At 37.9% G+C, this 16,772-nt stretch overlaps 1 protein-coding gene across 2 annotated transcripts in view; it reads left to right on the plus strand.

Annotated features, from left to right (window-relative positions):
• Nucleotides 1-2,764: 2,764 nt before the first annotated feature.
• Nucleotides 2,765-16,772, plus strand: part of acss3 (acyl-CoA synthetase short chain family member 3) — a 51,884-nt gene continuing 37,876 nt past the window's right edge. For both annotated transcript variants that reach the window (XR_013816578.1, XM_079817864.1), the window contains exons 1-7: nucleotides 2,765-3,275; nucleotides 4,242-4,386; nucleotides 4,830-5,018; nucleotides 5,139-5,273; nucleotides 10,395-10,535; nucleotides 14,723-14,803; nucleotides 15,348-15,443. Coding sequence is in view for 1 of the 2 variants with exons in the window: in XM_079817864.1 (XP_079673990.1) it covers nucleotides 2,869-3,275; nucleotides 4,242-4,386; nucleotides 4,830-5,018; nucleotides 5,139-5,273; nucleotides 10,395-10,535; nucleotides 14,723-14,803; nucleotides 15,348-15,443 (1,194 nt within the window). In the remaining variant the exon portion in view is untranslated. The remainder of the gene's footprint in view (nucleotides 3,276-4,241; nucleotides 4,387-4,829; nucleotides 5,019-5,138; nucleotides 5,274-10,394; nucleotides 10,536-14,722; nucleotides 14,804-15,347; nucleotides 15,444-16,772) is intronic.

Consider the following 16,772-nt stretch of genomic DNA (forward strand, 5'->3'; position numbering starts at 1 on the left):
TTATCAAAAGCTTTTTGATAAACCCAACCGTGGCGCCACCTACTGGTCAGAAGATATGAACATTTTTGCTTATAACTTCTGAATGGTTTGTCCAAAAATCATAAAATTTTGTTAGATTCGGTTCTATATGCCAAGTCGAATGATACACAATTTTCCCATATCCGCCATTTTGGGGCATCTGCCATTTTTTATTTTGTCCTAAATGCTGTATTTTAAGAAGGCATTAGCGTATCGTTACGAAACTAAAGGTACTCAAAAAGTTACAACACCTTATGGTCAAAAGTTATGAAATTTCCAAAAATGCTAATAACTTTTGAATAATTTTAACAATTTTAATGAAACTGGTGATATGATACCCATTATGCCATATTTGCTCGAACTTGCTGTCAGCCATTTTGAATTTCTGTGATACCCTACTTTTTCGAACTCCTCCTAGACGTTGGTCTGATTTTCACCAAAATTGGCTCAGATCATCTTCAGACCATGCCGGCAAAAAGTTATCAAAAACTTTTTGATAGACCAAATTGTTCTCAAGTAACGCATCAACGAATTTGTTGGCATAATGCCAAGTTGATTCTGAGGCTGTAACTCTGCAACACTTTGGCATATTGACACCCAACTTTTTATGTGTCATGGAACGCACAGGATTGTGGGATATAAAGGCAGTGAAGGATATGCTGCCTTCAAAATCAATCAGATGAAGGTATCAGATAGGAAGACAGGAAGTGAAGTGAAGCTAACATTAGATTTGGACGTGCCTTGATGCCTTCCTACCTTGAAATGTGTCCTCCGAAGGCAGCATTTTCCAGGTTTCGGACGCAGCCATTGTTACCTCACACTGACCACACCATAACAATTTGATAACAGCGCCACCTATTGGTCAAAAGGGATAAGCAAGTTAATCATATTACAGTGATTGTATTTGTGACTTTTCAGCCATTTTAAATAAAATAAAATCTTTAATTACTTATTGTCACCGTTTTTCTGAAGCCCCCAGTCATGCTTGCATGCCACATTGGTCCTTTTTGTGCTTGGCCCTGATAATTGCTGCTTGCAACTATATTCATGTACTTTCTGTCCTCAAGTCACTCTGAACCTGCATGAATCTCTTTCCTCTGTGAAATGCAAAACGAGATATTTTGCAGATTGTCCAAGCTGCTCTTTTCCATTATGAATGTAGACAGTGAGTGAAAATGAGTGGAATCTATTATTTTAACCGAATTAATACTGTTCAATACTGTTCAATGCAATACATTAATACTTTATTCAATGGAAGATCCAAAGAACTGGTCATTTACAGGTAATTTTCCAGAAGGACATTCAATTAATTACATTTTAATTAATGTCTATTTAATTTAATTAATCTATTAAATTTACGGACGTTTCCTTTAACCCTGAAATACAACACAATGGAACGTGTAGTTCAAAATACCAGGAAAACCACCTGTGAAAATCAATACAGAACAGTATGCAGTATACACACAGCATTCACTAAGTAGTAAGCTAGTTTTCCATTCTGAACACAGCCAGATAGAAAGATAGAGAGAGGACCCCAAACATTGAGATAGAGATAATATCCTGTATGGCATTAGCCATTCATTATTCATCAGTATGTTTTTACATGATAATAGTACAATAAATATTCAGGCTCTATTAAGTTGACGTACATCCATATTTAAGCATTTTCCTGTGATATTAGTATTTACAATCTGTTCCAAAGGGTAAAGGCAAACCACAAGTGTATAAAGATGAGTTGGTTGGAGTGACTTCATCCCAAAGGCCCAAATTAATTACCCTTATGGGCTCTCATTAACCAGGCAGCATGATTTTCCAATACAATTTCATATTATTGATTTGACTGTAGGCCAGGGGGATACGTGTGTGCTAGGGAGTCCGTGGAAAATTTCAGAGACCAATAGTGTAAAACAAATCAAACAAACATACAAACCCTCAACATTATTACTATTTCATTCTGCTTTCTAAGGAGTGTTGTATTATTCTAGGGGTTCATCTGTTCAATGTTGCCTTCAGCTTGTTTGACATGGGTTTCAAGGCAAAGCTGCTTTGGAACAATATTTATTCTGAAAAATTCTGAACAAATAAATGTCAATCGAATCGTGTCTTTTTTATTTAAAGCTAACAATGCTCAAAGTAGAAAAATACTAAATTTATTACAACATAAATCTTTTCCACATATTATTTGTAATAATGTCATTGAATACAGTGCTGTGCCAATATAAAAGCATTTCATTTTTGGAAACAACATGTCTTTTTAATCATATAAAGCCTACTTCCAAGGCCTACATTGTCAACACACTTTAATGCTTTATCCAATTATCCATCCATCCATCAATTAATTTATTTATTTATTTTTGAAAAATCATGTTATAATGTGATATTTTATGTCTTGTGAGGAACATTTATTTTTGCATCTTTCAGGATTGTTTGGCTATTCTTTCATATTTCAGGCTTTGCAGGATTAATAATAACGTAATAGGCTACAATGTTCTCTCACAGCAGCCGGGGCTAGATGAAAATAATATAGCTGCCTTCATATTTGGAGGTTTTTGGTATTCGAAACAGTTCGAAAACACCTGATATAGGCTATTTTCCTAGACGCATTCATATGCATACTATAGCACTGCTTAAACATTGTGTTTCATAAATCATGCAAGACAACTCAAAAAGCCCCAACATTATGTAACGCTCGCATTGCATGGATTGCAGTATCTTGGAGTGGCCTCTGGCTGTGATCTGAAGTATTGAATTATTGAGCGGCCATTTTTGAGTTGGGAAATTTGAAGCTCGCTCTTGTCAGCAAACATTGGAGCTAAAACGACGCTATTCTGAATAGATAACCCCAAAACAATGCGTCTTTTCCAAACTACGCGTTTAAAACACATCTGCATTGGAAATGCAACTGTGTCTAGAGTTAAGGAAAGTAACAAAACAGTGAGTGCTGTAGGTTCTAGAAGTTTGTTGGGTCTGAAGTTTTCTTGCACAGGTGTGCCTGGACCGTGTTACCTGCCAAAGGTAACGTTAAAGACAAACCTCGGACATGGATGTATATCGCTGGCTTATACGCCAAACACAAATTATAACGCATACAGGAAACATTTTATTCGTGCTTTTTCATCAAAACACACATATGAGGAAGCTTTTAGCCTGGCACGTGACAACCCCGAGAAGTTCTGGAGTGAAGCGGCTCATGGTATTACTTGGTTTGAACACTGGACCAAAACTCTGGATAAGACGGATACAGTATTTCCAAAATGGTAAGTACAGTATTAGGGGAGCGTTGACATATTGTGTTTTTACGTTCAACAGTAACGGAATGGAATTGTACGCAGGGGTCTCAGGCGCATACCTGTTGTTAAAGGGAAAGTTCAGCCAAAAATGATGCGAGGCACAATGACAGCCTCAGTCACCAGTCACTTTCATTATATGGGGAAATAAATGCTTTGCTATGCAAGTGAATAGTGACTGAGCCATGAGCCAGGAATGTCTTTAACATTCCTCAAAACAACAGTTCTACTGAAGGATAGTAAATCATACATGGCTTTTGGGAGACATAAAACATTAGGGAGAGTAAGTATGACAATTTGCATTTCTTTTTAACTTGACGCGGCCTCTTTTAAAAAAGCAACGCTAATGGAAAGCGATCGACGCACCGTAATGACGTATGTCTGACTCGTGTGTGTCTACACCAATCATCTAATCTCAGTCAGTAACATTAAAGTGGTAAAATATTACATATTTAAGATTAGGTTTATGGTTGTGTATGCTGGTCTTATTTCTTAGTGGGTTGTGGATTGAATAAATGAGAATGTATTTATTTCAGCAAGAGGATATCACTATCTAAAAAGCAGTAGTTTTATATTTATCCATTGTTTTAGTTTTTCTCTCGTAAAATTGTCCAATTTTGAAATACTTTTTTAGCTTCATATAAAAGTTTTGTAATGCTTTGATTCACCCATGATTCCGCTGGTTTATGACGTATGGTTCTTTCAAAGACTTCCAATAGGAACAATATTTGTGAAGCCAAGGCATTCAAAAAAGTGGGTGGGCACTATTGCACTCTATTGAAATTAATATTAGTGCATGATGATGATGATGATAAATGGCATTTTAAACATTTTGATTTCTTTTTAGGCATTTTAAATTGATCATGGTCAAGGTATCATAACATAAGTATTACATTTGTTCAGCTTTTTCTTTAAGAACAACTGTTTCTATTACAGGTTTGTCGGAGGAAAGCTGAACGTGTGTTATAATGCTGTGGATCGGCATGTGGAGAATGGAAGAGGTGATCAAGCAGCTGTCGTTTATGACAGTCCAGTTACCGGCACTAAACAGCTCATCACATACAGAGAAATGCAGGAGCAGGTAAAACACAGAAGGCATGGTGACATTAGCAAAGTTTTTGCGAAATTTCGCAAAAATAGTCTATAGTGTATCGTCAATAGTGTGGAGATGTATGAAGCTTAGCTCACACAGAAGACTCTTTCAAACAAAGCAGCTCTCTGCTGGTCAATGGAGCGAATTTGCGCAGCTAAATTTAATAAATCTGTTTGGGGAATCCCTTGCAATTGAGTTCCAATTGAAAGGACTCGAATTTGTCCACGAAAATTCAACAAGATCAAATGTTGACCACACATCAAGTCTTTGAAACCAAGAACCGTCCTACACTTGTAAAATGCTGGACCAATTTGCATTGTCATTTTCTGTTGTTATGATTAATAGACATTGTAAGATTTCTGACTTGCCTCCAGTTTGTCATATTTTGTTCACATATCCATAAAGTTTAGCTTCCACACATCTGTTTGTAGGTGTCCAGGTTGGCGGGGGTTCTGGTGAGGCATGGTGTGAAGACGGGTGACCTGGTGGTGATCTATATGCCCATGGTTCCTCAGGCCATGTTCGCCATGCTGGCATGTGCTCGTATCGGTGCCACCCACAGCCTCATATTTGGAGGATTCGCCTCCAAAGAGCTCTCCGTCCGTATCGACCATGCAAAGGCAAGCCATTGGGTTTTCTTTTTTATGAAAATGAATAGCAAAAAACTATTTTTGTAAAAGTGTATATCTGCTGAGGTTGCGAAAACCACTTCCTCTCTTAAATCATCTTTTTCCCCGCAGCCCAAGTTGCTGGTGACAGCATCATTTGGCATCGAGCCGGGCAGAAGAGTGGAGTACATTCCCCTGGTGGAGAAAGCTCTCGAGCTCAGCACTCACAAACCACACAAAGTCCTCATCTACAACCGGCCCAGCATGGTGAGCTCCCAGAAACCCCCACGGCACCTGGATGCCAATCTCATTGTCAAACTGGCACAGTTTCCACTGCCTATTAACTGTTAAAAGAGAAGATAATGCAGTGAGAGAATACAAATGCAAATGTGGTCCCCTTTCTAAAATAGTGTACCTCTAAATTCAACCTTCGCGTCGTCCTTCTCAAGGAGGCTGGCACTTAACCAACATAAAATCGTTGTAGAAGGAAGTTAGTCTTTCTTCATTTTTTTATAGCGCTAATAACATACCACTCAAAAAATATTAGGAAATCAAATTTTCAAAGCTTTTTCAACATACTCTAGCTAAACTCATTTCTTTTTCCTGTTTTGGTGTCTGTTAAATGAGTTTTCTCATGTTGCTACATCTTCAATCAGTATGTTGATTTCACAACGCAGGGAATTGCTTAAGATTCATCTTGTGTTGTCATGGAAACTGTTTGCAAATAGCTTTTTGATTTTCCAGCGGTTTGGGATACAGGATGAATCCCGCATGGTTGGTGAAGATGAACACATCTCAGAAATCAGAAAGAAAATATTTAAGTTAAAATAATTATATGTGAGGGAAGAATTTGCCAGCCTCAGAAGTGCCCGTTAGAACTTTAGAAGATTACTAAAGGGCAGGATCTTATTTACAGAAGCTTTTAGAATATTTAAAGGGGTACTTCAGTGCTGGAATGATGCGTGTGTATTTAAATTTGGGTCATTTATTTAATAGAAATGTGAAATAATTTTTGAAGTTGGTGCCTTCTAGACTGAGAAAAGCCAGAAAATGTTTTTTTGGTTCATATGAATGAAAGACAACAACTCCCAGAATGCACTTGCTTCGCTGCCCTACGAGGCCACTCCCAAGCCTACCGGTTACATCTCTTGCCCACCGTGGCACCACCCCACTGTCGTTTTAGTTTTTATAGTAATAAAATCATTTAGTTCAGTTAGAGAACAGACACTGCAATTAAAAACTGAACGTGTCTCCTCAATACAGCATGAGCCGAATGAGTGTCGCAGCACAAGCACAACAGGAGTCAGATTTCATTCATCAGAGAGTGAGGAGCTGACAGACCAGATGATCACGGAAGATTTGGTTTCAAAACGAAATGTGCCTATTTAAATGAGTTTGTCATTGTACCGTTTAGTTGTTGTGTTTTCATGAACCCAAGCAACCCGCCCTGAATTGGCGCCGATTTTAAACCGAAGCTAAAATGAGCACAGACTACCGGCATTCATTCATGGCCGCATTGTCAGTCATTCATGTCCGTGCGGCTGTCTGTGTCTTACTTTCTGTGAGTGAGATCCCTCCCCTATGGGCGGGTTGAAAACATGCGGAACTAGCTCCTTCTACTGGCTGTAGTCTCTAGCCTCTGGCCAAAAAAGCCTCCGATGATGCAAAATGATTATATTTGGGGAAGCACGATCATTCGAATATACTACCGGGTTTCTACTGATACAAAGCCTAATGCTAAATCGCTGAAATACCCCTTTAAAACTACTTGATTGGAATGAAAATGCATCCATGAACTGCCACAACAAATACCAAAACACTGGGTTAACACACTTATCCAATGAAACCAACCGTTTTTAATTTTGAGATTTGCTGGGGCAATGGACACACTGACAAAAAAAAAGAACCCAGTAATTAACCAAATTAACATAAAAGTAATCCATAAGACTTTGTGTTTCTCACTGCTGAAGGCAACATGCCTGAAATAAATGTAGGGGAAAAAAAAGAGGAAGTCAATTCATACAGCTTTGAAACCACATCATGGTGCATAAATCATGGCAGACTTTAATATTTTATGTGAAATATTCCTTAAAGGCACCTGAAACACTGGATTTGCACTTTGGACTTTCCATAAAATTGAAACAAAATGACTTTTATGTCTGCCTGGCAATGTTGCTATTGTTAACTAAAGCCAAAAGTAAAACTAAAACTATTAAAACACTTTTTTTTTTTGTTAATAATAATAATATTAATTACTATTGCTTTATTTAGATAGCACCTTCAAGAACCCAAGAACACTTTACATAATATTGACAAATACAAGCATAGATCTGAAATTTTAAGTATACAGTCAATTGTTAATTGAATTACAGCTAAAATAAAATCTAAATATTACATAAAAATCGGAACATTTTGAAATGTCGCATTGGCGACTAAAGTAACAAAATTACCAGCTGAAAACTTAATTAAAAATAAATGAAAACTATTTATAAATATTTTTTTAAATTGAACTAATAAAATGGCAAAAGCACATAACAAAATTAATAACAATTACAAAAATTATCAAATAAAATTAAAAGCTAATTCAAAATATTTATACAAATTATTTAAATAATACTTAAATGACTGCTGCCTGGACTGAGCATTTTGCTTCCTAATATCAGTCTCTAATCATTTTGAGGGACATGCTTTCACCCTGTGCCTAAACTGGTCCGAATACAGTTTTTTGAGCTTCGAAGCTTCGGTAGTAATCAACACCGAATATTTGAAGCTTCGGAGGGAGGGGACTGAACATATTCCTCTCTCTAATAAAGGCAGGAATCTCGAGAAGTGGCGCACCTTGTATGCTCTGAGAACGGACACTGTATTAGTAATACAAAACACACAGGTCTGTTACATAGACTGTAAAAAAATATGGACGTAGTGTCCGTGACGTCACCCATAGGATTCTGAAGAGCAGTTCTGTAGCGTAAAGTAGGGTTGAGCTGGCTATTGCCATCTTGGCAGCATGGCATTGCGCGTCACTCCCGCATAACAGAAAATGGGCAAAGAGGCGGGACGTGGGCAGGGTGCGATGACTAACAGACAGCAGATAAACGGTAATCAACCTGTCACTCAAAGTGGCCACGCCCTTAATTATGCAGAACTTTAAGGCGTTGTATAATGTAAACGAATGAGTTATAAAAAAATTCACCCCCCTCACAGTGTTCATGAAGGGCAAATTAGCCGTATAGACCAAAACCACAATTTGTTAGCCTGGTTAAAACCAGACCATTCTCAGTAGTAACTGAGTTATGGTCTGGCAAAGCTTCATAGACAAATCATTTCCAAAGGGGCGTCACCAACGGGCGTCGCTCAAATGCCTCTCGGCGCAATTGGATAGACCTAAAACCAATCAGAGCGATGAGGGAGATGACGTATGCAGAGCGACGGAGAAACATCTGAGACTCTGGCCGTTTCTCAATATGCGTTCTTGTCTGTACTTGTGTTCTCAAATAGGAAATGTCCCCGGTTTCCATTTCAGAAATCTGGTCACCTTACCTAAACCACATATTAATGTTTAATATATTATTTTTAAAATGTAAACGAAAAGAGGCAGGGTGTTTTATACTTCGTTTTATTATAAATATATAAGATAATCAATGTAGGCCTAGCTACGCGTTGCCTGAACCACATTCGTGTGGCTATTATTATTATTATGTTTAATTTTTATTTTTTTATGAAATGAGGCAGTGGTGTTTTATGACATATTTCGTACGCGAACTTCTGACTTGCGTCCGTGACTTACCAAGTTTGACTCCGGAGAACGAACTCCCGAGGACGGGAGGACACTAGTCCGCCTACTATGCTCTTGACAGCATCACTCAGTATATATTTGTATATGTAGTGCACGCAATTCATATTATCTTCAATGCATGTTTATAACAAAACGAAATATAAAAAACCCAGCCTATTTTCGTTTACATTAAAAAAAACACACACACATAATATAGGCTATGATTATCACTGTAATAAATTAAATATGACACAAAACACAACCCAGTCTCTTTTTGTTAAATGTCAGTTTATGTGTGATCATCAATAGCAATTATACAAGTATAAGTAAAAGGTATAAGAAGCTATACAATAAATAAAGCAATTCAGTCAAAGTCAGCGCCAGGAGACTACAACGGTAAAGTTTAATATCTTAAAAATATAAAGTTATGAAACTTCACTTTGCCCTCAGATAAAACGATCTGTCTAGGAACAATCTATAGATTAATGAGAGCAAAGATCAGCCGTTAGATCTACACAAGACGAGACGGTTTAACCACTACGGAGACATCAGAGCCAGCGGCAGACGGCAGAAGGACTGGCCGAGGAAAGGCGCCTCTCGTGGGCTCAATAATCGTTTGAGCGCCGCTGAACCACTGGAGCTCACAACTCCGAAAACGGCAGATCAAATTTTAAAAAAAGGCGCTCTCTTTATAAATAAACCACAGATTTGAGCTTTAAACAACTTCATTCACCCCTGAAAAGGACTTAACTATATTTTGTAAAACATTAACACTACCAGAGGACTCTTGCTAAGACCCATTCGTTTTTCCACACGACTTTTGCCGAATCCAGTCGGTAAAACAGCGATAACATCTTTTTTAGATATAAAGGCTTCGAGTGTTGTTCTTTGCTCGGGTTTTAACGAAAAGGAGAAGTTTAAATCGCTTAAAACAGACGCGATAGCTGATTCGAACGAGTGATGCTCCACAGCAGCGGCAAATCTGCTTCAACGTCGCTGCGCTGTCGTCATCATGTAAAGCCCGCCCCAACGTTTCTGATTGGTGCCGTGATTTCTAGGGTTTAGAAATGGGTTTGAATGGACTCTTTGCCAGACTACTTGCAGAGCAAATCTAAATTTGCCGGAAGTTGTCTGGGTTTTCCCAGGCTAACAATTTGTACCAGGCTGTAAACATGTTTTTTCTGCTGTAAAGTTGGGCATTTTAACAGCTGTCGGTGAACATGTCAAACTAGCAATCAAAGACTTAAAATTTTAGCCTAGGATCAGAGGAATCTTTTAGGATTTGCAAAATTTGTCTCAGACGGCCAAATCGTGGCCTAAAGCGCACAGTGTGTACCCGGCTTAAGAAGCAAATTTATTTATTAAGTATAACGAGGTTGGATTCCTATTCAACTGTTGGCTAGGCTATAAGATAATTGTAAACAAAAAAAGAGCATTGTATTTCGCCAGATTTTAGAGTGTAAACATATGCAAGCGCGAATGAGAACCATTTCGAGGGGGATGCCAGGTGTGCAGGAAAAAAACCCAAAAATGAATATTCGAATACCAAACCACCGAACGAATATTCAAATATTCTGGTACAGCCCTACTAAACACTGTATTTTTGTCCATAGGAAAAGGTGTCCACACGTCCTGACCTGAGCTTGGACTGGGAGGAGGAAATGGCCACTGCCCGCCCTCATGACTGTGTCCCCGTCCCCGCTCATCATCCTCTGTACGTCCTTTACACCTCCGGCACTACTGGCACTCCTAAGGTAAAGTCTTGTTTATGACAGTACACAGCGATAAAGCACGCAACTGAGGGAATGGATAAAATAGTTTACTGTGGAATAGATCCCTGCTGTCAGGGGCTTTGTTTATCACATATTGTATTAGCAGGAGACCATGAGCCATACATCTTTATAAAGTCTCTTGTGTATTCAAGATAAGAAGGAAGGAGCTCGTTTTAGTATAAAGGATTTAGCCTGTTATGTTGCCTGAAGCTCTGTAGGCTTTTCGCCAACAAAAAAAGTATTTTTTACTCCAAGGTACACGTTTTGGTGATGTACGTTGCAGTAACATGTAAATACTATTTGGTTTGTTTTGAGAATACATTTAAACAATTAATAGGAAGGCAAACATTTTAATTTAATTGTTTTTCAAAAGAAGAACAAGAATTAGAGTACAAAATATAGTTACAAATAATCAAGTTTTCCACATATTTAATAATTTTGAAACATAAATGTTTGGTAATTTTTTTAAAATAATTTTTAAATGCGAGTTTGTCTCACAGTCCTGTCCCTTTTTCCTTGCAATTGTGAATTTATTTCTTGCATTTGTGACTATAACTTGCGAAATTCACAATTGCGAGGAAAAAAGTCAAAATTGTGAGATAAAATGTTGCAGTTAGTGTGACCCATTAAAAATGACAACATTTGTTTTCCAGGAGTTTAGTTTTACATGCATAGATAATAAACAACAGAGTATTGTCAGTGATCGTGCAGGCGACACACACACACACACACACACACACACACACACACACACACACACACACACACACACACACACACACACACACACACACACACACACACACACACACACACTAACTTTACTTCACAGCCAGTTTATTATCAAAATAAAATACAGTCAACCAAACATAAAAAGTTACACGGCTCAATTTATATAGTCCGTTGTGCTTTTTCACAGTCATGACAGAAATTCAAAACACTGTCTTCAACTCGCTAGCAGAAAGGCAGTGCAATCCTCCTAATATGATGTCTAAAGACAGTAACCCAGAACGCAACACGGCGTGACGTCAGCTTCACATTCTCTATAGGTAGCACAATTCGATTAAAAAACGACCGGTCATATTGTGCTACCAGCATAATATTTGTGTGGTATGATTTGGTTTGAGGCTTTATTAATGTCCATTCCTACCCTAAACCCTAAACCAACAATTAAAACAATACAAATGTAGTGTTGGTAGCACAATGTGATGGGTAGCATTTTTTGGTCCGAATAGCTGTCAGCGTAACCATCGCTCCACTGTGGTGTTATGCACATTTTTGCGCATGTGAAGGATGTTTTACAAAGATATTGGAAGGCTAGTATACATAATAAATAATATTTTAGCATCCAAATACATCACGAATATGGAAACATTTGTTTTTGTGCCTACGGAGAGAGGGAGACTATGTGAGTCCAATGCCGGTTTCTGTTTCAGTTTTGCTGTAAATTAATTATTTTTGGCTTGATGTTTATATAGCCTAGCTACTTTTATTTTTCATTCTTGCTCTGTTCTAAATATTACAATACATGTTAAGGATTTGTTGTGGAGTGGAGGAACTAAAATAGCCTGTAGCTATGTTTATAGATAGTATTGATCGGTCAAGAATATTACTGTCGGTTAACTAGTTTATTATGAGCATCCCTATTGCATAGCCTTTTGGCCGTTGCATTGTGTGTGTGTGTGTGTGTGTGTGTGTGTGTGTTTTCCGTACTGTAGGACAATGTTACAAAAGTAAAAAACAAAACAAAACAATGAACTCCTAATTTAAGGTATCATGTTTTCTTATCATGTGAATACTTGCTGATCATTTCACTGAAAGAAACACTGAAAGCGTTTCTCTCTGCAAATATTGTAATTATTTTAATAAGCAGGCACCAGTAACTTGTCGCAGCTGCCTTAACTGGGTTTTTTTCAAAATGCAGGCTGTTGTTTTTTTAAATATGCCATGTCTATTTAAAAAAGCTTTAAAATCATTGCGATATTTACAGTGTCTTTTATGACCAGCAAATATCTCCCACCACTGCATTCTAAAAAATGCTAGGTTCAACTTCAGCCTGTTTGGTCGTTTTATTGGCTTATTATTTTTTTTTTTTACCCAGGTGCTGGGTAGTTTATGTGTAACTCAGCTGATCAGGTCAATTTTACTGACAATAACCCCCTCACTCACCTAGCCAGCGCTTTGTCAATGGAGCAGTTGGGTAGTCTGTGCCAAACCAGTTAAAACTGGATACATTTGTCAATGGTCATTTTGTGTTCTGTTCTGAGAGAGAACCTCCTGAGGGGAATCTTCCTGAATGAAATTAAGGTTTGTATTACATTGTTTTCCTAACTTATTACTGTAGAAACAGGAAAATGTCTGAATTCTCACATAATACCTTTTTTGTTGACATGTGCCTCGCAGCTAAAGTCTGCTTGGAAAGCTAGCCTTCTACAAACGCATCATACACCAGATCTACACTCAGATCGAACGACGTGCCATCTTTTCATTTCACCTCCCTCCAAATGAAATGATGAGACAAGAGACACGTCAACGCTGTCATATCCTATGCAACAAAGTTGACAGTGCAGTTTATACAGTACAGCTCTGTTCACTTCAGTGGGAGCGCTCTATTGATCTAGTTACGCTAGTGTTTGATGGGTTGAAACTTAAATGTTTGGCAGACAAGATGACACAAGGTAAAGCTGTTTTTGATGTAACTCTGCAAATATGATTATTAGATTTGTATGATAATGAACTGGAACAGACCGACTGTAAAGACTACCAGTTTTCTTCCCACCGATTCTCAGAGGCTGCTCCTGCCCCTTTCTAAAACATTTTCTAAATGTGTTTGAGTATTTTATGATTGTCAAAGACTGACTTGTCATTGAATAGAAATTACTTTATATGAACTGTCCTATATATTTAAGAGTGATTTTTAGATTTATTATTTAAAATGAATAACCTTCAATATGAGCTTGTTTGACAAATGGGTTAATGTATAAAATCCAAAATAAAATAATCTACCATGTGTTGCGTCCTGTATTTACCCAGAACTGGGTTGCCAGTGTATTCTTTAACTTGTAATTCTTACATGATCCCATCAAATTTCCCACCTCACTTATTCTATCATTCCACCCCAAGTAACAGTTTATTTTGTTTATTTAATATTATCCAAGAGGTGAATAGCGCCTTGAAATTTACGTGAGCATGCCTCAGGTGCTGTTCAATCCCTAACAACTCACTATTATATGTACACTGACTGAACTAGAAGCAAGGCAAGATAAGGGAGTACAAGGAGCACAGGGGGAAGTTACAAGGCCTGAAGGCAGAGCGAACAAAACACAGCCCTCCAATGACCCAGACTCCAGCCAGTATGAAATATGTGGCTCAAGGCAATGCTGCCCTGTACATAAACCACTTGCTAATGGCCCTCGCTTACACACACACGCACGCAAGCACACACACACACACCTCAGATTTATGTATCTAAGTCTGTTTGGCGCACACAGGATCTAATTACCACCCTAAAACTTAAAATGTGTCAATAAATTGTTTTTTTTAAGCAGTGGGGTTTTTTAGGCAACCCCCCCATTCAAATAAAATAAAGGCTAATTGTTTCCCTGAATATTAATGCATTGCTTCACTGTAAAGAATTGTTTTTTTCCATACAACTTATTATTTCATGCTATTTTCATGGTTGTGTAAAATTCTTTAATTTGAATGTTAATAAGTGACAAAAATTTAAAGTGTTCAATAATATCAGTTATCACAAGCAATCACGATTACTTCAAATAATGCCAATCCGGCCTAACTAAAGGCTCGTTCACACCGAGGACGATAATTAGATTGATAACAATATAGTTCTAAATATAAACGAATAGCTGCAGTCTATAAACAATATCATTGGAATCACTTTCAGAATGATTTTTCCAGCTGATGAATGATAAAAACATTGACAGCCAATCAGAATCCATCCTGCCTTAAAGAGCTTGAGCATTTAAAGCGGCAGATGAGAAAACTGCAGTGAGCGTTTGGAATAAACTGAACGATATCGCCCGCTGATGTTGACGCTAATATACTTATTGTTATCTTGCTATATTGTTTTCGTTCTTGGTGTGAACGGGCTTTAACAGGAATGTTTGTTTCCGGTAAATAATGTCTGTCTTTTCTTTCTTTCTTCTCATCAGGGTGTAGTCAGAGATTCAGGAGGATATGCCGTGATGTTAAACTGGACCATGTCTAACGTTTATGGACTGTCTCCTGGTGAGGTAGGTTATGATCTGTAATTTTTGCAAGTGGTAATATTATGAAGAACTACAATTTCTTCTTTAATGTACTTCCTCCCCTGTCTAAAACGAGTACTCATTAAAAAGTTAATTAAAAAGCTAAAGTAAAATGGGGGAAAAATTGTGTAGCACTGCTTACACCTTCTGAGAATTTCAATGGTAAGATATGGTCACATTTATCCTTGTTTGGCAAATTTTTGTGGACGTAATCCAGTCATTTCAATAGGAGTTTGCGGCATCTAGAATTTTACACAAAATATTTCCAATGTAAATTCGTCGCATTGACCAATGGGAAACTGCTTGGTTTGAAAGTGACTTCTGTTTGAGCTGTGCTTCATACATCGCCACAGTATTGACAATAGACAATGGACTTTTTTTTCAAGCTTTTTGATAATTTTTTTGTGTTCCACGGAATAACTGCACACAGGGTTGGAACAGCAGGGAAAAATTATGATAAATACATGACATGACCCCTTGAAAAAGCTTCTGTCTTGCACCGTTTAACCTTCACGTCTCTCTCTGTCAGGTCTGGTGGGCCGCGTCTGACCTTGGCTGGGTGGTGGGCCACTCATATATCTGCTACGCTCCGCTTCTACACGGCAACACAACCGTGCTCTACGAGGTACTGGGAATGTGTGTGCAAAAATGTGCGAATGTGAAATGAGTGTGAATGCTTTACAACATTTGACCTGTGGACCGCTCCAGCTAACACTCAATTATCTGCTGTTGTGGTTTGCCGGATACTGAAGCTCATGCTGAACTGTGGTCTCCTAAGTCCATACTGTGGCATTTTACAGACTCCTGACAGTCATTTCTCTAGGGGAATGAATGCAAGGAAGAACGACTCTCTAAAGCAAAATTCCTGTATCACTGGCTCAGTTTGACTTTCGATTTGCTGTTGCTTTTCACAAGCTTTTGTACTGGTAACAGAGCAGCTCTTATTGTATTAAACTAGTTCTCCTCATTGAGTCGTAGCTGAGATCGCAGCATGAATACTAAAATCATTTTCACTTGGTGGGAGACGATCAGACTGTGTTTGGTTTTCTGTCAAGGTGAATTCAGCACTGGCATCTCCTCTGCTGATTAGATGTGTTGTTTCGCTCCACATGAGAAAATGGGAGATGCTCGCAGAATTTATTAGTCTGCTGTAATGGAAGTTTGATTTTAATAGATCTCTCATACAATTTTAATGTCCTGACCAAAAGGCCTTTTATTCCGTTTTAATTCATGTCTTTTGTAATTATGCACATCTATGGTCATATTGCTTTTATACTGTCAACTAATGCAACATGCCAAACCTGATCTGATTTATTCAGTAGTGGTGTTTGCTAAGAAAAGGGTTTTCAAACTGACCCCAAATATAATTATTCTCTTGCCCGGTAAAATATTTATACTATATAAGGAAAGTAGTGTATGGATACATCGTTAATCGATACATCGTGATATAAAAACGATTGGTATCTTTGAAGTAAACGATATGATTTGCGGTATAGAGTTTTTATCCAAGGCTTAGCTTTCTGTATTTATAAGGTATAATTCACAAAAAAACTAAAATTCTGTCATCATGTACTCACCCTCATGTCGTTTCGTTTAACTTTCAAAAACAAATGAAGATATTTTTTATGAAACCTGAGCAATTTCTGTCCCTCCATTTAAAGTAGGGATGCACCGAATCCAGATTTTTGGGGTTCGGCCGAATACCGAATCCACTGGTTAAGATTCGGCCGAATCCGAAACCGAATACCGAATCCTACTCCCATCCGCAGTCCATTATCACAGTAAACACATTAATGAAGTTAACAACGTCCACAGCAGTGTAGGGATGCCATTAACTGTTTTGGTCAAGTTTACTAAAGTAAACATTGTCGTGTATGTTCTTCTCGACGCTATTTCATGATGGTTTATAGAAAAATTACCCCGAGTCGTCCTCTGTCGTTTCAAAGAACAACCC

Source organism: Gobio gobio (genome assembly GCF_949357685.1).
Source record: "Gobio gobio genome assembly, chromosome: 5".
Classification (NCBI taxonomy): domain Eukaryota; kingdom Metazoa; phylum Chordata; class Actinopteri; order Cypriniformes; family Gobionidae; genus Gobio; species Gobio gobio.